This window comes from Bufo gargarizans, chromosome 11 (assembly GCF_014858855.1).
Source record: "Bufo gargarizans isolate SCDJY-AF-19 chromosome 11, ASM1485885v1, whole genome shotgun sequence".
NCBI lineage: Eukaryota > Metazoa > Chordata > Amphibia > Anura > Bufonidae > Bufo > Bufo gargarizans.
Genome location: NC_058090.1, coordinates 54,609,497 through 54,631,081, shown reverse-complemented (window position 1 = coordinate 54,631,081; position 21,585 = coordinate 54,609,497). Strand labels below are relative to the sequence as shown.

The 21,585-nt window shown below is 41.8% G+C and overlaps 1 protein-coding gene across 2 annotated transcripts in view; it reads right to left on the bottom strand.

The window, feature by feature from the left end:
• Positions 1-21,585, bottom strand: part of FMN1 (formin 1) — a 222,414-nt gene that overhangs the window by 75,701 nt on the left and 125,128 nt on the right. For both annotated transcript variants that reach the window (XM_044271832.1, XM_044271831.1), the window contains exon 7: positions 12,980-13,067. In XM_044271832.1, coding sequence (XP_044127767.1) covers positions 12,980-13,067 — 88 coding nt within the window. The remainder of the gene's footprint in view (positions 1-12,979; positions 13,068-21,585) is intronic.

The following is a 21,585-nucleotide window of genomic DNA, read 5'->3' as shown; positions in this document are numbered from 1 at the left end:
CAAAAAAAGGCCATAAACGATTTATTGATGATCCAAGCGGACAGGAGTACTCTGTGTAACTTTGAGGTCAGGCAGTGGCAGCTCATGTGTGACACCTGCCTTTTGCTCAGGCCCTTTGAGGATGCCACGTTATTTGTCAATCGCCAGGACTACAGGATGAACAACGTCATTCCACTGCTTGATGTCCTGGAACAGATGCTGGTAAATCTAGCTGGCCAGGGGACTGGAGACGTGGTGCCTAGATCTCAAGGCCACATGAGCCCTGTGGGGGTTGAACTGGAGGAGGAGGACATTGGAGCACAAGCAATATGTAGCGAAATGGGTGGTTTTTCTACACAGGTAACAGGAGAGGAGGAGCAGGATCAGCCGGAGGAGCAAGAGAGAGATGAGGAAGACTAGACGGATGACCCAGGCGCATTATGGCAGTATGCAGTGGAGATCGAGGCAGGGAGTTCCTTCCGAGTCACTTGCACAAATGGCCTGCTGCATGCTTACTTGCTTGGGTAGTGACAGAGAATTGTCACCATTTGGCAGGGGGATGACTTCTGGCTCTCTACCTTGTTGGACCCTTTCTACCGGTCCAAAATGGGGGCCTTTTTTACACCCGCTGAGAGGGAGGACAAACTGGACTACTATAGAGACATCCTATGTAGTCAGTTGGCCACTGCCTATCTGCGCCATTGTCCACCCTCTCACAGGTCTGACCGGGGGGGGGTCCTCGTTCCACTGCCATTGCTACAGTGGCATGGGGGGGGGGGGGGGGGTAGGAGCAGTTCCAGCTCCATCAGCAGCAGCTTGAGTCTAGAGTTGATAGTGAGCAGCTTTCCTAACCCGCCTAGTGAAGAAACTACTCACCAGCAGCTAGATCTGGAGCAGAACCTGAACCAGCAGGTGGTGGCATACTTGGACAGCACCCTGCCACCCCACATTAAATATCTGCTAGTCTACTGGGCAGCCAAACTGGATTTGTGGCCGCAACTGTCTGAATTTGCCCTGGAAAAGCTGTCCAGCCTGCCCAGTAGTGTGGCATCAGAGCGGGTGCGGCGGGGGACATAGTTAAACACAAGGAGAACTCGCCTTTCCACCCAAAATATGGAGAGACTGACCTTTGTCAAGATTAATCAGGCGGAGGGTCAGCCAGGATTTCCAACCACCAATGCCTGATACATCAGATTAGATCATCCATGCTGCCTCACCCAAACCTTGACAAAAGAGACCAGTTTCTTCTGGCTATCTGCCTCAGCTACTATTCTGATGCTGCCACCCGCCTGATGCCACACATCTGATGCCAAGTGCTCCTTCTTACACTCACCATCATCAGAGGGTACTGTTATTGCCACCCACCACCCCACTCTGTCACCGGGTCACTCTGTGGTCTCCTGATGCTTTCACCTCCACACTGTCACCTTGCCACTCTGTGGCCTCCTCATGCTGCTGCTGCCACCTCCACACTATGTCACCTTGCCACTCGGTGGTCTCCCCATGCTGCTGGTAACTCAACACTATGTCACTGGGCCACTCTGTGGCCTCCTCATGCTGCTGCTGCCACCTCCACACTATGTCACCTTGCCACTCGGTGGTCTCCTCATGCTGCTGGTAACTCAACACTATGTCACTGGGCCACTCTGTGGCCTCCTCATGCTGCTGCCACCTCAACACTATGTAAATGGACCACTCTGTGGTCTCCTCATGCTTCTGCTGCCACCTCCACACTATGTCACAGGGCCACTCTGTGGCCTCCTCATGCTGCTGCCACCTCAACACTATGTAAATGGACCACTCTGTGGTCTCCTCATGCTTCTGCTGCCACCTCCACACCATGTCACAGGGCCACTCTGTGGCCTCCTCATGCTGCTGCTACCTCAACACTATGTCATTGGGCCACTCTGTGGACTTCTCAAGCTGTTCTCCCACCCTCCCCACTCCATGACTGGGTCACTATTTTGGCTTTTTTGGCCTGGTTGACAATCATTTATTTGATCCTTCATCTGATCTGTCAGAAGGAAGGAAAAATAGGATGCACAACGGATCCTGTCTGTGTAGCAGCTGTAAGGCCTGTATGGTCCCATCAGAATTGGCTTATGATTTGGTAGCCAAAAACAGGAGTGGGTACAAAACACAGAAGACATGCAAATATTCCATTCACTTGTCATGTCCATTTTGGATCTACTCCTGTTTTTTTTTACTTTAGTAATACTGATGGATTACTGACCAAATGCTGACCGAGTGAAGGCTGACAGATCAGAGAAAAGGGCAAAATAATTAGTGACGTCAACGCAAACTTACTGCTGACACCCTCTCCACTCTGTCATGGGGGCTCTACTTGTATAAGAGTTTAATAGAACAGGTTCTTTAGACATCTATGTGGAATCAGCTGACGAAGGAGTGCGCTCTTTCAAGCTACAGTAGGATCTTGGGCCTCTGCACGGTTCTTTTTACCTGCCGCTAACATCGACCTGTAATGCAGAGTTTACACTTGAGTTATTTGGTCAGTTTTGGCCCCATGACTGCCCAAATCAGTGAAGTGTGCAGTGATTCTAAGAGTTACACCGGTCATGTTCGTGTGATACTGACTCACAGTATTGTTTCACTACAACTGCAGACTCCCTATGCGTGTTACTGCAAAGCACTGTGTTTTACACCACTATACAGGCTGTCTGCAGCCAGGAAATAGCTGTTTTTTAATGCGATTCGGTGCAAATAAATTCGGATCGAATGAAATCTTTTTGGAAAATTCTGCGAATCAGCCGAATCGAATTTTTGAGAAATTCGCTCATCTCCAATGACAGCCCATGCTTGAATCCTAGAGCAACTAGTGCCGACGTTGAGATGGATGTCCAATCAAATGATTACAGCGATGACTCTGACCAGCTCCATCTCCGCCCCTGTGACTCCAAGCATGCTAGTCGCACACAGCGCATGCTGTCATTAACAATTTTTCTGCAAAACGGCCAGCCCGATGATTTTACCAAGGGCATGGTTGGATTACTGTTTAAAAATCCTACAGCACCATTCCTTGTTTTAATCACTAAAAAGTTGACGACTGGTTCCCTTTGTTTATGTTTGACAAAAAATATGTGCAGCCTATATTTAAAAAGGTTACATCATCCTCAATGAATTTCCTTTCAAAAAGTCCCTGAAGGTACAGAGACATCCAGGAGGATTTATGAATTTAAGAAAGATCCAGGAAGATTTATATTTTGGGATGACTTGTTTAATAATATTTAGACCATGAATACTTGAGGTTATTGTGAATGCACAGTTGGTGTCCAAGCAATGTGATAGGATCAAGACACCTTTGAACTTTATAAACTGTGATAAATATTGTGCTTGTAGCTCAGACTGTAAATTTTATTATGTTCATTTGTGCATGGAGCTTTCAGAAATATAGCTAATACTCATGACTAGTAAGCTCGCCCCCCCCCATCCTTGTTCATCGGTTTCATCCTGAATGCAGACTGAGAAACTTGAATCTATTTTGCCCAATATGTAGCATTTCTCTAGATTAAATAAAATTTATAAAAATACTGAATTTTGGTAATCTATTAAACATATACTCTTAAAGATCCACTAAGTGGTAATATATATATATATATATACATACACACAGTACAGACCAAAAGTTTGGACACACCTTCTCATTCAAAGAGTTTTCTTTATTTTCATGACTATGATGACTATGAAAATTGTAGATTCACACTGAAGGCATCAAAACTATGAATTAACACGTGGAATTATATACATAAAAAAGAAGCTCATCAAGAGAATGCCAAGAGTCTGCAAATCAGTAATCAAAGCAAAAGGTGGCTACTTTGAAGAACCTAGAATATTACATATTTTCAGTTGTTTCACACTTTTTTGTTATCTATATAATCCCACATGTGTTAATTCATAGTTTTGATGCCTTCAGTGTGAATCTACAATTTTCATAGTCATTAAAATAAAGAAAACACTTTGAATGAGAAGGTGTGTCCAAACTTTTGGTCTGTACTGTATATATATATATATATATATATATATATATATATATATACATACACACATATATACACATACATACATATACACACATATCCTACGGGAGTATTCAAAATATTTAATACCCATAAACCAATGAGTAACATTGAATCCCTTTAGAAAAAAGAAATAAAAAAAAATCACTATTTAAATAATTATAAAGATCATCAAAATACATTGTAGGGTAACAATCAGGCGCCAACTACTCACTACACCACTGTATAGAATGATAGTCCTATTGTTTACTAAACGATCAGCAGTTCTTATGATTTAAACTTAGTGATGACAACATACAGCCCACTCTCCCATGGTATATACCTGCCTAGCCGATACCTCTTCTAGCATGCCTACGTTATATAGATATAGACTAGCAGGATTCATGTATGGGTGTAGGAGGTGTAGTGGGCAGAGACTGAACAGTGTGGCAGGGGGTCAGCCTGTGAGTCATCACTCTGCAGAGCAGCCAGGCTTGTTTATCGATAAAGTTAGGTATTCAACAAAACAGGAAGCGGAGAATATAAATGGATCTGCCAGGATACTCTGAAGCCCAGACAAAGGGAAAGAAAGCACAGACATGAAAAACAGGTATTTGGGGCGTATGTATGCATGGTGTTAGGAGCACATAAATATAATTTTGAATTTGGGACCAGACAGCCTCTAACATTTCCAAACATCTTGCTGTTGTAGCATTTGTGCAACTCCTCTACTGTGTGACAGACAAAAAAGAAAATCACTGAATTCCAAAGTGGCCCTGTAATAGGATGCGAGATTGTGCATAAACTCTGCCTGTAAATGTTTATGTTTAAATTGTATTGGAGCTGTCATTTGGCATTCCAGGCACTAGAGACCACTGTTTTGCAGCACAGTCAGCACACTCTGGGATCTGCATATGCAAAGCAGATGATGACTCATGCTAGCTGCTTCTGAAAACTAGGAAGTGCTGATCTGAGATGGTGGAAGCAATGTTCTTTGAGAGACTGAATCCGATTCCATCCTGGCTTGTGGATGTTCGGGAGTGAATGGACACGCAGAGGAAGGAGATTAGCTGGTGCCCCCTTACTGGATCCGGCTCTTTGAAAGAGAGATTGCTCCAGGAATACAGTGTACAGCGTGTGGGCAGAAGTCTTATTATCAAGGAAGGCCGCACGGTTGCTGAGTGGTTGGTGGCCATCCCGGGTAAGCGGCATCCTCGGGCCCAGAACGGATGCAGGTCAGTACATCTGGTTACTGATTGTATTCTACTGTGTGGCGCCTGAAGTAACAGAGACTAGCCTAGGCCTTATAGTAGTTAGATAGATACGGTTATATGTTTTGCTAGGCCTTACTGTACTGGACTGCGGCGCAGTATTTGACTTGCAGGCTCTGCTGCGTGCGCGCCATCGGGCTAGGCCTGTACTTCGGACAGGGACAGCGACTGTGGGCCGAGGGTATAACTTAGTCTGTGTATATTTATATTGTTGTGTTTTCTCTATTGTTAAATTCAAGTTTCTGTTCTTGCATATAAAGCTGGTGTCAGTGTCGCTTTTCTTGTCTGTGACTTTGCTGTATCCTGGGGAGCCTGCCCCGATACACAGCTTACAAGGATGCCACCGCTGAAACAAGTCAGTTTCTGAGATTTCTTACCTGAGGTATTCCATAATCAACTGTGAGGGGTATAATTGCAAAGTGGAAACATTTCGGAACCACATCAAATCAGCTATGAAGTGAGAGACTGAGTCCCCGATGCACAAAGCAAGGTCAATGAAGTCATAGTTTGGCGAGTTTGGTGTGGAAGAACTTGACTGGCACGCACAGAACCCTTACCTCAACCCTATTTAATGTGTAGATGTCCCAATACCTTTGTCCACATAGGATATAATGTGTTTAGTAGTTATACTGTATATTCTGAATAATGCATTACATAAAGTGTGGTGTCCTTAATACCTTTGAGGAGTTTGAGGGTCTTGTAGGGCATATGTAATTCCACCACCTCCAGTGATGAAGTTCTGTTAAAAGCTGCAACCAGGCAGGACACTGTGATGGTGCAACATAGCACAGAGGCTATTCAACTGGATTATTGGCTGTTTGTGGGGCAACACCACCTAAACAGTGACTGACACTGTAGGACCAACTAGCGCCGAGAGCCTGGGCTACAAGCAAGTCTAGGGGAGACACTGTAATGATACAGTCATGACCTCAGCACGTTTTAAAGGGGTTGTCCAGCTGTTAATATTGATGGCTTATTGTCAGATTAGGTCATCAATCTCTGACACACAGCATCCCCGCCGATCAACTGTTTGACAAGGAGGCGGCACTGCAAGCGAGTACCACGTCCTCTTAATTACACTGCACTTCATCTAGGAGGTGCAGTGTAATACAAGTACCAGCTCCATTCAAGTGAATAGAGCAACTACTTGTAATTACACTATGCCCCTGCTCCACTGGAGACGAGACCTAGTGTAATGATAAAGAAGCGGCACTCGCGGAGTGCAGCTTCCTTGTCAAACAGCTGATCGGTGAAGGTGTCAGACCCCTGCTGATCAGATATTAATGACCTAGCCGTTAATATTGATGACTAGGAGTGATGGGTGAACAAGTCATGCTCAACCCTGTTTCTGTACAGCATTAAAAGGAATATGGGGAACGAATTGACTTCGGATCTTGGATCCAAAGAACGATTCACCCACTCCTAGTCATCAATATTAATGGCTGGACAACCCCTTTAAAAGGAGACTCTGCATGATATAGTCACTACACAGCCACAAACCCTTGAATTGGGGAACAATTTCACTATGGTAACCACCAATACTGTGTTGTAAGTTGGCTGATTTAACGTTTAAAGGGGTTATATTGGAATTTATATTGATGACCTATCCTCAGATTGGTGGAGGACCCCCGCCGACCAGCTGTTAGAAGAGGCCGGTGCTCCATGAGTGCCGTGGCCTCTTACTAGGCCATGTAACATCATCGGAAATCATTCACATGGCCTAGCTACAGCTCGGCCTCATTCAAGTCAATGGGACTGAGCTGCAATACCAAGCATAGCCACAATCAGGGTGGATTTGACAGGGAACCTGTCACCGGGATTTTGCGCATAGAGCTGGGGACATGGGCTGCTAGATGGCCACTAGCACATCCGCAATACCCAGTCCCCATAGCTCTGTGTGCTTTTATTGTGTTAAAAAACAGTTTTGATTGATATGCAAATGAACCTGATATGAGTCCTGTTCATGAGATGAGTCAGGGACAGGACTCATCTCAGGTTAATTTGCATATGTATTAAATCGTTTTTTTTTACACAATAAAAGCACACAGAGCTATGGGGACTGGGTATTGCGGATGTGCTAGGGGCGATCTAGCAGCCCATGTCCTCAGCTCTATACCCCAAATCCAGGTGACAGGTTCCCTTTAAATCAAACTGATTTAAATCACTAGTCAGTAAGGCTTGATTTAAATCATAGTTTTCTACATAAAAACTAATTCTTGCTGGTATAACTTAAAATATGCAAATAGATGAAGATTTTTAGAACAACAACTTTTCATATTAGTTTGATTAGGTTGATTCTGTATTCATAGGTTTGTAGAAGTTAGGATTAAGGTCTTTTTCTCAACTCTGTTCATGTTATAACATGTTTGCTGTGAAGAGGAGGCATGTGATCTCTGCTGAGTCAAATTCAGTTTTGAGAACTGCAAAATTAAACCAAGCATCTGTGATCATTTCTTGTAGGCAGAGAAACTGCCCAATAACCTTACAAAAACCTCTGGAAGAGCATGACCTTGTGAATGGATTAATGGAATTTATTTACCCAAAAAATTAAACATATACAGCCTTATTCTACATAATTAAAAAACAAATCTTTATTTCATGATGGAATAACCTTTGGATGGTAATATATTTTCCTCAAAAATCATTTTATATAAAAAAAATCTGATTAAAATGTAAAAAAAAAAAATCTGATTTTTTTTTTTTTTAAATCATTGATTTTTTTATCCACCCTGGCCACAATACAATGTATGGCGATGTCCTTGGAAAGTTGTCAGGAGACGACTGTACTCACCAGAGCTCCGGTTAGCATGGTGGCTCCCTGAAACACCTGATCAGTGGTGGTGCCAGGAGTTGGAACCTCACCAATGTAATAATAATGACCTATCTTGAGGATAGGTCACCATTATCAATTCCTGGACAACCCATTTAAGTCTATGGTCCTGTCTTGTGAGATAAACTGCTGTTTGCTAAAGATAGCCGGAGCACCGCTCCTGACTTGACCACTATGTAAACTATTCTTTAGTAAAAGGTTGCTGCACTGAATGCAATTTTGAATTTTCCTAAACTGCAACTTTTCTACGCCAGTCTCAGACATTGGTGGATGTATTCCATTCCCCAGCAGGACAACCACACCTATAGCCTTTAAAACTCAAGGGATTTTGCCACAAAAATCTTAAAATGCATTTCTATGGATTGTAAATTGCATTTACTACAAGCTACAGTAGTTTGCAATTTACAGTTTGTGCAGGGCTAAAATGTCCATGAAGGGATAGCATGACATCAATGTTGGAGAAACATAGAAAATGGAGTTGTAAAATATATAAAAACATACATCCCCACCATGTGAATGGGTTCTTTTTACTCCAAAGTGGCCAATGCATATATAAATTCCACACTTGACAAATGAGAGGCCCAGCACGCTCCCCTATGGTCCCACAAGTCTAAGCTCCAGTCAGTCATCAAGTGGAAACTCACCAATGTGTTAAACTGATTAAAAAGTAGCCAAAGCCTTAATAATGATCAGCAAGAGGGTAAGGGGCAGGGGGGCTGGGGGTGCTAATTCCTGGAGGGAGTGGAGGGGAAAACTGTGTAAAACACAGCAAAGCCCCTGTAATACTTCCATCTAAGTGGCCCTTGAACTAACAAGCAATGTACTTCAAAGACTGAGGTCATTCCTGTTGTAATGGGATACAGATGGATCTGTATCCAGTGGGTTATGCGCTCGACACACACCTTCCCCATGTTACAGGCAGCTGAAAAGCTAAATATTGCATCAAACTGTATGCGAAACTTCAAAAACCTCATCTAAATGGCCAGATAAGCATGTACAAAATGTAGATCATTATCTAATCATACAGATTGGGCAGAACAGATCAAGATGAGGATTTGTATATACCTTACATCAAGGTGCTATGCTTAATTAAATAGACTTGTGCAGTTTTAAGAAGCCAGCATCATAATGTAGTCATTTGCAGATGTGGTGTCTTAAAGTATTTGTAAGAATCTGTAAGTGATCCCCCCCCCCCCCCCACCTCACCAAAAAAATAAAAAATAATTGTCTTGCTAGGAGATACCCTTTTAAACTCCCAAAAAAAGGAACACATTTACAAATGTGACAGGGCGAGTCACAACATGCAGCCAAAAGATGCGAGGCCATAATACAACACCGGAAGCCAAGTATAGTTGCCTCTGCAAAAGTGCTATACGAGCTACTAGCTGCATCCGGTTAAGGATAGAGCCACACATGGTGCAAGTGCTGCAGATTTTCCATTCAGAACATCTACATAGAACATGGTACAGTAGCAGCAAAGTAGGGGAGATTTTACAGTGGTAATAACTTTAAAAAGTCACTGTACTTTCACACAATTTAATTTCATTTAATGGTGCAACTATCAAATTTCTAAATCACTTCTGTTAAGAAATATGCTTACATCCACCAGAAAAAAAGCTGTAACGTTATGGCCGCTAGGGGGTCTAATTTCTACCTAAGTTGCAGTCCCCTGCTTGTTGTCAGGCAAGATCCATCCCCGGTAACAGACTCAGACGATGGCTCACAGGAAATAGGGGCATAGCTGAGATCCTTTGGTCTGATAAAACAACTGCTTCTAAACATCACAGGAGTCGCCTTCCTTTCTGTAACTGTGACTTACCCCTCCTTTTTAAGATCGGTAGAAGAAAACAAACATAGTGGAAAGTAAGAGAAGTGAGGTCACTGCATACAGTACTAGCAGAAGGGAGACAACCACTGCTTGTGAGAGAAATGCATCTATCTGTGCAGCTGAAACATGGCAAAATATGGCTGAAAGAGACTCTAGGGAAGCCCAAACATAACTGTTCCTACACAGTTATCATTGTACAAAAAAGGCACAGCCATTATGCAAATGTTTATATTTATTTAAAACTCAGGTACACTTTAAGCCTCTGGCAGGAGATTCAGCTGAGCGCAACTTTCAGAATTACTACTGTATCATTATCTAAAGGGCATAGATGCACATGACATGACTATAGTTCTAGCACGGTCACTAGTCACCTATTGAATACTTATACACCTACACAAAAAAGCTGAGTCTAAGAAGGCTCCAAATATATAATAACTTTTATTTAAATACATATATAAGACATAATTAACTGAATGGCCATCGGGTGCTCGGCGTGCGCTTCTGGTCTTATGTGGATGGCACCATATTAAGCAGGTGCATATAGATTTTATTTTTAATACACACATGTGGACACACTTATGCTAAATCAACCGACGATCATTGATTGGTGGGTTGAGTGTCTAAGTAGGGCACATTTCTAAGGAGAGCCGTTCCCGAAGGTGTTGCCGAAATGCGCGTCGGGGTGTGCGGTTCTCTTGAGGTGATCTCCCCATTTCATGGGTATGTTATAGATGTTACATTCAGTATGAGGTGTATCTTTGTGTTTTATGATGCACTAGCATTTGACCACATTAACCCTTAGGCCTCTTTCACACGGGCGTCATGTTTTTTGCCCGGATAAGAGGCGGGTGCGTTGCGGGAAAATGCGCGATTTTTCTGCGCGAGTGCAAAACATTGTCATGCGTTTTGCACTTGCGTGAGAAAAATCGCGCATGTTTGGTACCCAGACCCGAACTTCTTCACAGAAGTTCGGGCTTGGGATTGATGTTCTGAAGATTGTATTATTTTCCCTTATAACATGGTTATAAGTGAAAATAATAGCATTCTGACTACAGAATGCTTTGTATAATAGTGCTGGAAGGGTTAAAAATAATAAAAAAGTTAACTCACCTTCTCCTCTTGTTCGCGCAGATGCCACTCTGTTCTTTAGCTGTGGACTGAATGACCTGAGGTGACGTCAGATCACATGCTCCAATCACATGGTCCATCACCATGGTGATGGAGCATGTGATCTGACGTCATCAAAGGTCCTTTAGCCCACAGATAAAGAACAGACCGGCATCTGCGCTAACAAGAGGAGAAGGTGAGTTAACTTTTTTATTATTTTTAACCCCTCCAGCACTATTATACAAAGCATTCTGTATTCAGAATGCTATTATTTTCCCTTATAACCATGTTATAAGGGAAAATAATACAGTGAATAGACTGTCACCTAGAACCCATGCGTGAAAATCGCACCGCATCCGCACTTGCTTGCGGATGCATGCGATTTTCACGCAACCCCATTCATCTCTATAGGGCCTGCGTTACGTGAAAAACGCACAAAGAGGAGCATGCTGCGATTTTCACGCAACGCACAAGTGATGCGTGAAAATCACCGCTCGTGTGCACAGTCTCATAGAAATGAATGGGTCAGGATTCAGTGCGGGTGCAATGCGTTCACCGCACGCATCGCACCCGCACGGAAAACTCGCCCGTGTGAAAGGGGCCTTAGTTAAGTGATGTAAAATCATTGGCTATATAATGATGTACTAGCACTTATTTGATACATTTAACCATATGTTAAGGGATGCAAAATCATTGTATGTATTGGGGTATGGGATGCACTAGCATCTACTTCATACATTTGACCGTATGTCAACCATTGGCTAAGGGATGTAAAATTACTGCACCCCAATCTCCTCATGAGTATTGGAATTTTGTCAACTTCCCTCAGGTTTATACCGCACTTTGTTTCTTGATGTATTTTATCTTTATTTTAATTATGTCATATATGTATTTAAATAAAACTTATTATATATTTGGAGCGTTCTTAGACTCCGCTTTTTTGTGTAGATGTATCTGTTCTATGTTGAGTGGGCTTGTTGAGGGTTTGTGATGTTGCCTAGTACTGATTTTAGGCCCTTACTCAATTTAATTCTGTGTAAACGGTGTTTACTTACCTATGGAATACTGTTCATAGTTTTGAGCACAAATGAATAATAAAGGCATAATAGGTAGGCTCAAAGGGTTGCAACTAAAGTAATTCATGGAATGGGTGGACTACAGTATCCAGAAAGATAAGCAAGATCAACATTGGGGTTAGTTTAGAAAAAAAAAATGTCTGAGAGGTAATCTAATGACTATGCTAAAATATATCAGGGTCAAGTACAGAGATCTCTCCCATCATCTATATATACCCAGGACTGTGACTGTGATGAGGGGACATCCTCTACATCTAGAGGAAAGAAGGTGTCTCCATCAACATAGAAGATTCTTTACGGTAAGAGCAGTGAGACTATGGAGCTCTCTGCCTGAGGAGGTGGTGATGGTGAGTACAATAAAGGAATTCAAGAGGGGCCTGGATGTATTTCTGGAGGGTAATAATATTACAGGTTATAGTTACTAGATTTCTGGAGAAGGGTCATTGATCAATGGAGTTTCCTGTTTGGAGTCAGGAAGGAATTTTTCCCTAACATGAGGAAAAATTTATTTTTTTGCCCTCTTACGGCTCAGCACTGCAGACTGCACTGGATGGACACGTCTTTTTCTGCCTTACAAACGGTGTTCTTAACAGGAAACAAAATGTATTAACATGCAAATAAGATTCTCCATCTGCTTTAGCTACATCCATATCCAATGTAGCCACACGTTCTCTTGTTACCAGATAAAAACCACCATACTTATGGCCACAGCTTCATACACAGCGAATGTAAAAAGATTGTTTTTTTTTAGGACACAAACAAAACAAATTAAGCCACATTATTTTAATCTCATGGGCAAGAACAATTATGTATTTGCTCCAACTCCAAGAAGGCCTGACAGGAAGGAAGAAATGATTTGCCAAATGACCACCTACCTTGCTGAATGTCCTTCATGTCAAGGTGTAAGCTGGATATTAAAATTCCTACGGCCTGCGATCTCTTTCCATCCAGCAATTTTATAATCTGTAATGAAGAGCATATTGTTCAGTATAATAAGATGTGCCTGTCTTTAGCCGATATAACAATGCTCTAAATCCCGCCTTACTCTTTCACATGCGGCAGGTGACTGGAACTGATTTTCAGTGGCAGAAATTTTTTGCAACAAAATCTGCTGTGTGTAAAAGGACCTTTACAGAGAAAAGCAGGACTAAAACAGAGAAAAACCAGCAATATGAAAAAAAAAAAATAAAAAAAAAAAATGGACAACCCCCTTAATACTAGACCAGGCAGTGATGGTTCCCACTGATGGATTTGGTAAACTTATACCATCTTTTGGTTACTTTAGACCATATTTTTGCACCAAAATAGTGGTTCAAGCCATTAATTTTGGCCGTTTTAGGGCATGCACCACAATTTTGGAGTAAAAAAGTGGTCTAAAGCAAACCAGCCAAAAGGTGACCAAGTTAGAGAACCTACTGTACACGTAAGCTTAGACATTTTGGATCCTAACAAAGAAAAATGTACAGCACAAAAAAAAAAAATCAACAAGCCATGCTAAACAGTCTGCAAAACAAATTCTGTAGTTTGGCACTGGCAGCATGGAACTACAGGTCTCAGCATACCTCATTCACCCAGCTCCAAAGGTGGCTTTAAGCACAGAGACACAAAGGTCTCAACAGTTTTCCACAATTTGAGCAAATACAAAAAACACTGAAAAAACACAATAAGGCTACTTACTTTCACACTCGCGTTTTGGCTTTCCGTTTGCGAGATCCGTTCAGGGCTCTCACAAGCGTCCAAAACAGATCAGTTTTGCCCTAATGCATTCTGAATGGAAAAGGATCCGCTCAGAATGCATCAGTTTGCCTCTGATCAGTCTCCATTCCATGCTGCCTGCAGAGTTTTGCTGTCCACCTGACACAATCTGGCACAATAGAAAACGGATCCGTCCCCCATTGACTTTAAATGGTGTTCAAGATGGATCCGTCATGGCTATAGAAGGCATAATACAACCGGATCTGTTCATGACGGATGCATGCAGTTGTATTATTGTAATGGAAGCGTTTTTGCAGATCCATGACGGATCTGCAAAAAACGCTAGTCTGAAAGTAGCCTAAAATATGAAAAACCAAGACATTTGCAAGTTTGGAAATTCATACTCCTATTACCTCAGTGACATACCGTAATTATAAGGGTAGCAGCTGACTCCTTATGATTGGGCAGAGCACTAGTTACAGCCAAGACAATGCTGGAGCCTGGAGAGGTGAGCAAACACTGGAATCCAGGTATGCAGCATTAACTCTTCCTCTACCAAGTGATCCTTAGATAAATTCCTTCACTGCCCTAGACCACCAAGTATACTGGAATTAACCCTTCATTTCCCTACAACGCTCTGTACACTGAAATTAACCACTTCACCACCCTAGGCCACCAAGAATACTGACAATCCCTTTCACTGCCCTTGACCACCAATGATACTAGAATTAACCCTCACCCTGGTCTGGACCACCAGGATAGGGTATACATATTTAAATCCTTTACACCTCTTTAAATACTGATGTCACTATATAGGCAACCTGTCATTCTCAAATATAAAAATATAGGAAAAACATTGCATATATCCAATTTTGTCAATTTAAATGTAATTTTAGTTTTTCCCTTGTGTGCCATATTATACAGGTTTCTGCAGTACGGGAAAATTGCATGTGGTAGTATAAAACTATAATTCAGAAAACGGTTGGATTGTCTGTTTTATGATATAGGTGAATATACTGTATTTCAATATAAAAGACCTTGTTGTTTAAGGCAACCATATTATCTGTCTGGGTGCAGTAAAGACATCGCTACGCCAGATAAATCATGAGATCGCATTGCTGGTCAATTGGAAGGCTCAGTGCAGACGCATCTGTGGATGATTTATCACTCGGAAAAGATGATTGGAGTAAATATGGGACGTGTGTTCTCCAGTTTTATACTGGGACAAAATGTTTGTGGTCACTGAAATGTTAGAGAAGAATGCGGCTGCTTATAAATGGTATTTCAAGGGTGACACTGTATTAGATGTGACAGATACAATTAAGCAATTGATTACAGGACTGGAGTCCAACAGACGCTTTTTTTTTCTATGCCAATTTTCTATCCAGGGGGCTTTTAACCCTTGAAACAATTAGTGCAGTAATAAAAGGACAACAGCTGTTACTCAAAACATGTCACATGTGTATTATATGTAACTATAATATATAATTATTAACTATAAATATATATATATATATTTTTTTTTTTATTTAACATATTAACTAGATTTTCAGTATATACACACTATATATAACATAACTATGTTACATTATTATATCTATATAATTATGTGTAAAAATACGTGTGTATTATATAAGTTTAGATACAGTGGCTAGTGATATGCCCCCATTGTCTGCGATGGGACAACGACTTTAAGCAAGTTGAAGATAAAATGATGAAACACACTTTTCAACATTTTAATCAATATCACTATTGAGTTGCTGGGATGAGCGAATCGACTTTGGATGAAACATTCAAAGTCCATTCGCATAAAACTTTGTTCTAATACTGTACAGAGCAGGAGCTCTGTACAGTATTAAAATGTATTTGCTCCGATGAGCCGAATTATTTCTTAGTGAAGTCTCGCGCAATAACTTAATAAAATTATTTTGTACTGTAATAAAACATTTCCAGAACTCTGGTTCGGTTCCAAAGTACCTCGTTCGGAAAATGTTTTTTTACAGTACAAATCAATTTATTAAGTTAGTTATTGAGCGAAGTCTCGCGAGACTTCACGAAGGAATAACTTCGGCTCATCTGAGCTAATACATTCTAAGGCTACATGCACACGAACGTATGTGTTTTGCGGTGCGCAAATGGAGGATCCGCAAAAAAAGAAAAACCGGATAACATCCGTATGCCATCATTTTTTTTATTTTGTGGATCCATTGTAACAAATGCCTAAAACGGACAAGAATAGGACATGTTCTATTTTTTTGGTGGTGCTACTGAACGGACATACTGATGCAGACAGCACATGGTGTGCTGTCCGTATTTTTTGCGGATCCGTTGAAATGAATGGGTCCACATCCTATCCGCAAAAAAAACAAAAACTAAACGTTTGTGTGCATGTAGCCCAATACTGTATGGAGCTCCTGCTCCGTACAGTACTAGAATTAAGTTTTATGCGAATCGACTTTGAATGTTTAACCCGAAGTCTATTCACTTATCCCTAATCACTGTATTTGGGTTTGTATTAAAATAAAGGAAAGAAGTGCCATGCAAAAATATGCGAACCCAAGGAGATTTGAGTGCTCAGATAACGTTAACAGAGGTCTCAGACTTTAAATAGCCTGTTAGGGTCAAGGCTTGTTCACAATCATCGTTAGGAAAGGTAGGTGATACAAATTTCAAAGCTTTATAAATACCCAAACTCTTCTAACCTTGTCCCAAAAAAAGTAGCCATGGGTTCTTCTAAGCAGCTGCCTAACACTCTGAAAATGAAAATGGTTGAAGCCCACGAAGCAGGAGTAGGCAATAAGAAGATAGTAAAGCGTTTTCAGGTTGCCATTTCCTCAGTTTGAACTGTAATTAAGAAAAGGCAGTTAACAGGACCAATGAAGGTCAAAAGAAGGTCTGGAATGGCAAGGAAATTTCAGAGACAGCTGCTCATAGGATTGCTAGAAAGGCAAATCAGAACCCCTGATTGACTGCAAAAGACTTTCAGGAAGACTTAGACTGTGGAGTTGTGGTAGATTGCTCTAATGTTCAGTGACACCTGCACAAATATGGCCTTAATGGAAAAGTCAACAGAAAAATCCTCTCCTGCAGCCTCACCTATAGAATTCAGCATCAAAAGGCTGCAAGAGAACATCTAAACAAACCTGATGCATTTTGTAGACCAATGAGGTCAAAATAGAACTCTATAGCCACAATGACCAAAGGTATGTTTGGAGAAAAAAGGGCACAGAATTTCATGAAAAGACCTCTCCAACTATTAAGCATGTGGTTCGATCAATCATGCTTTGGGCTTGTGTTGCAGCCAATGGCACGGGGAACATTTCACAAGTAGAGGGGAGAACAGAAGTTCTGGAAGCAAACAACACCAAATGTAAAAAAGCTGAAGTTGAAAACAAATGAATAATGATTCTAAACACACCTCAAAATCCCCAATAGGTTACCTCAAAAGGCACAAGCTGAAGGCTTTACCATGGCCTTCACAGTCCCCCGATTTGATCATCATTGAAAATCTGAGGATAGATCTCCAAAGAGCAGTGCATGCAAAATGGCCCAGGAATCTCACAGAATTGGAAAATCCCTCAAACAAGAATTTAAATACTCTTGGCTGGTTACAAAAAGCATTTACAAGCTGCAATACTTGCCAAAGGGGATGCTACTAGGTACTAACCATGCAGGGTGCCCAAAGTTTTGCTCCGAGACCTTTTTATTTTTTTGTAATTTTGAAAATGTACAAGATAAAAATTGTTTTTCCTTACAATACAAAGGGAATGTATCATCTTTAAAGGATTTTTCCGAAATTTTTATCCTCAGGATAGGTCATCAGTATCTGATTGGTGGGGGTCTGACCTCTGGAACCTCTGCTGATCAGCTGTTTGAGAAGTCAGTGGTGCTCCCTTTAGTGCTGTAGTCTTCGCTCTGCTTTTTCTAGGCCGAGTGATGACAGGCTCATGTCATGTAGCCTAAGAGCAGCTCAGCCCCATACAAGTGAATTTCATTCATTTTACCATCAATCCATCCATAGACTAAGATGGCACAGTATTCTTTAACTCATAGATCAATAATAAATGCTAAAAAAAAAAAAAAATTGGCAAAGCCAACACGAGCTAGGTTGAAAAAGAAAACCTCTGACTTGGTTACACGTTACAAGCGATTACCAGGCTTCCTGTAATAGCATAGATGCTAATTAAAGTAATGGTAATTTTGTCAGGAGAAAGGAAAATAATAATCCACTGCCAAGAGAGCAAAAAAACAAGTCTATGAAACTGCAGGCTTTGCAAGTAATGAATGGGTAAACATGTTCGGCAAATACAGAAATATTCAGCACAAAAGAACAGAAAAAAAATCTCTGTGATAAACACCCCACACCCAAAATCCTTTTATTCTAAATATTTGAGGTGTCCACATAAAACTCAGCCAAGGAGTTCAGGCCCCAAAACACCAATACATATGGTCACAATTACTTGCAAGACCAGGCCCTGTGGGAGAGAAACCAAGCCATTAACACTCACTTGACTGACCAGAACCACTGTCAAAAACCTCTGTAGTACTAAATGCTACCTGGATAGTACACAGTGAAGGCCCAGATATGCCCAGCATGATTACGTGATCTAAAAATAAAGAAATGAAGCAGCTGCATGCCCAACTAATTAAATACCGTATTTTTCGCCCTATAAGACGCATCGGCCCATAAGACGCACCTAGGTTTTTTAGGAGGAAAATAAGAGAATTTTTTTTAACCAAAAGGTGTGCTTTTGGTGGGTTTTGAACTAATGGTGGTCTGTGGATGCGCACCGTTATGGGGGATCTGTGGATGCGCACTGTTATGGGGGATCTGTGGATGCGCACTGTTATGGGGGATCTGTGGATGCGCACTGTTATGGGGGATCTGTGGATGCGCACTGTTATGGGGGATCTGTGGATGCGCACTGTTATGGGGATCTGTGGATGCGCACTGTTATGGGGATCTGTGGATGGCACTGTTATGGGGATCTGTGGATGGCACTGTTATGGGGATCTGTGGATAGCACTGTTATTGGGGGGGGGGGGATCTGTGGATGGCACTGTTATGGGGGGGGATCTGTGGATGGCACTGTTATGGGGGGGGATCTGTGGATGGCACATATATAGCATCTTATGCTATATATGTGTCATCCACAGATCCCCCCCCCCCCCCATAACAGTGTCCTTGTGAAAATAGTGAATGACCCCCAATACAGGGGGCAGGGGCTGGCAATTGATATTGTAATGGCAGCGGGGCCCAGTGCGGTCGCTGTATTCTATAACACTGGGCCCCGCTCACTGTAGTATTCGTATGTAACCTGTAGGTATGGGAGCTTTGTTAAACTATAGCAATCCTATGAAGCAGTATCGCAATCCACGTAGTACTCACTCGAAACTCCAGTAGCAGGCAGGCCGGGCAGCAGCGTAACGTCACTCACTACATCACGCGCCTGCTCCTACCACTTTATGAATGAAGCAGGCGGAGCAGGCGCATGGCGTAGTGAGTGACGTTACACTGCCGCACGGCCTGCCTGCTACGGGAGTTGGATTGACGTCATGCGTTTAAAATACAAAAGGAATGTATCATCTTTAAAGGGTTTTTCTGAGATTTTTATCCTCAGGATAGGTCATCAGTATCTGATTGGTGGGGGTGTGACATCTGGAACCTCTGCTGATCAGCTGTTTGAGAAGTCAGTGGTGCTCCTGTGAGCACTGTAGGCTTCTCTTTGCTTTTCCTAGGCCGAGTGATAACAGGCTCATGTCATGTAGCCTAGGAGCAGCTCAGCCCCATTAAAGTGAATTTCATTCATTTTACCATCAAGCCATCCATAGACTAAGATGACACAGTATTCTTTAACTCATAGATTAATAATAAATGCTAAAAAAAACAAAAAAATTTGCAAAAGTTAACTCGAGCCAGGTTGAAACAGAAAACCTCCGACCAGGCTTCCTGTAATAGCATAGATGTTAATTAAAGTAATGTTAATTTTTTCAGGAGAAAATAAAAGAATAAAGCCAGTGCCAAGATAGTGCAAAAAAAACAAGTCTATGAAACTGTGCAGGCTTTGCCAGTGATGGATGGGTAAACATGTTCAGCAAATACAGAAATATTTAGCACAAAAAAAAATGGGGGAAAAAAAAATCTCTGTGATAAACACCCCACACCCAAAATCCTTTTATTCTAAATATTTGAGGTGTCCACATAAGACTCAGCCAAGGAGTTCAGGCCCCTAAACACCAATACATATGGTCACAATTACTTGCGAGACCAGGCCCTGTGGGAGAGAAACCAAGCCATTAACACTCACTTGACTGACCAGAACCACCGTCAAAAACCTCTGTAGTACTAAATGCTTCCTTGATAGTCCACAGTGAAGGCCCACATATGCCCAGCATGATTACGTGATCTAAAAATAAAGAAATGAAGCAGCTGCATGCCCAACTAATTAAATACATTTATTTGAATGCCAAAAACTTTTGGACCCAATGTGCTTGTGTAACACCCCAGAGTTGTGTTACTAAACTCCTCTACCCCACTACTATCTCCTAGGAGCCTTTATACTGTCATCAGATATGATTTTGCTCATGTCTTCCACAAATGTGCATATAAATCTATGTTAAATGCAATTGTTCATGTAATTAGCCTGGTTACCAGTAGGTGGTAGCAACTTATTGGCAGGTACAAGTTACAGTTCAGTGTAGTGGTTTATTCCAGCTTAGCTCCCCCCTCTGTGGAGAGGTGGGCTCGACCCACATCCTGCAGCATGGGTGGAGAAGGAAGTTAGAAAGGCGTGTAGCCCAACCCCTGCTAGGGGTAGGGTGTGTGTGTGTGTGGAGTCCCCCTGCATAGGGAAGACAGCAAGGACCTAGTCTCGGCTGAGTCTTTCCCCACACAGCAGAAGTACTCATTCCTGCAAATCATTGCCAAAACCTGCTGGGACCAAGAGAACAAAGCTGTATACAGCTCGGATGCAAGTTATCCCCAGTAAAGAAACATTTGAACTTTATCTAAAGGTATGGACATCATTTATTCTGAAAAGTTAATCTATTACTCCTACTATCACTACACTCAAATGTATTGCAAGTGAGCCAGGAGCCAGGAGTTCGGCTGTACCCAGGTAGAAGACACCGTGACACAACTACCACAACACTACAGAGACATTATAGGCCATTACCCCACTCTGGCATTCCTGATCTGGGACATGCGTTAAAACACCTTGGAAGGGCCCTGGTACAGTACCCTGTGCATGCTGCAATTGGCATCGCAACAAATACTAAAATAGTATCCACCCATGCTTGGCTACTGCACTTGTTGATGGACTGTTTTGCACATTGGATCAGAAAGGCCAACTCAAAACCAGAAAATTCGCACATGACTGCAGTTATTTCCAGTATTTACAAAGCCATATCACAATAATAGGAGAGCCAAAAAACTGACTTTTCCAAGTCCTTGCACCAAAGAGCAACATCTTTTCTTGAAGACGTTTCAGTAGTCATCCAACTGGTTCTCTCAATTAGAATGGCTTGTAGGAGAAATCTTCAGGAAAGAATTACTGGTAACTCGTGCTTCAGTCATGGATGCAAGATGTCACTTGCATTTTCATTAAACTGTCTTGGGAGAGGAGTTAGAACAGCTTAATAAGTAGCAGACAACAGAAGTCACACTCCATCTCAATTCAATCTTTGTTCTCCAATTTAACATAAATAGTTTCTGTCACACCTCTTTTGAACCAGTCCTCTTTGGTGTCTAAGACACAAACCTCGCTGTAATCAAATGAGTGTCCTT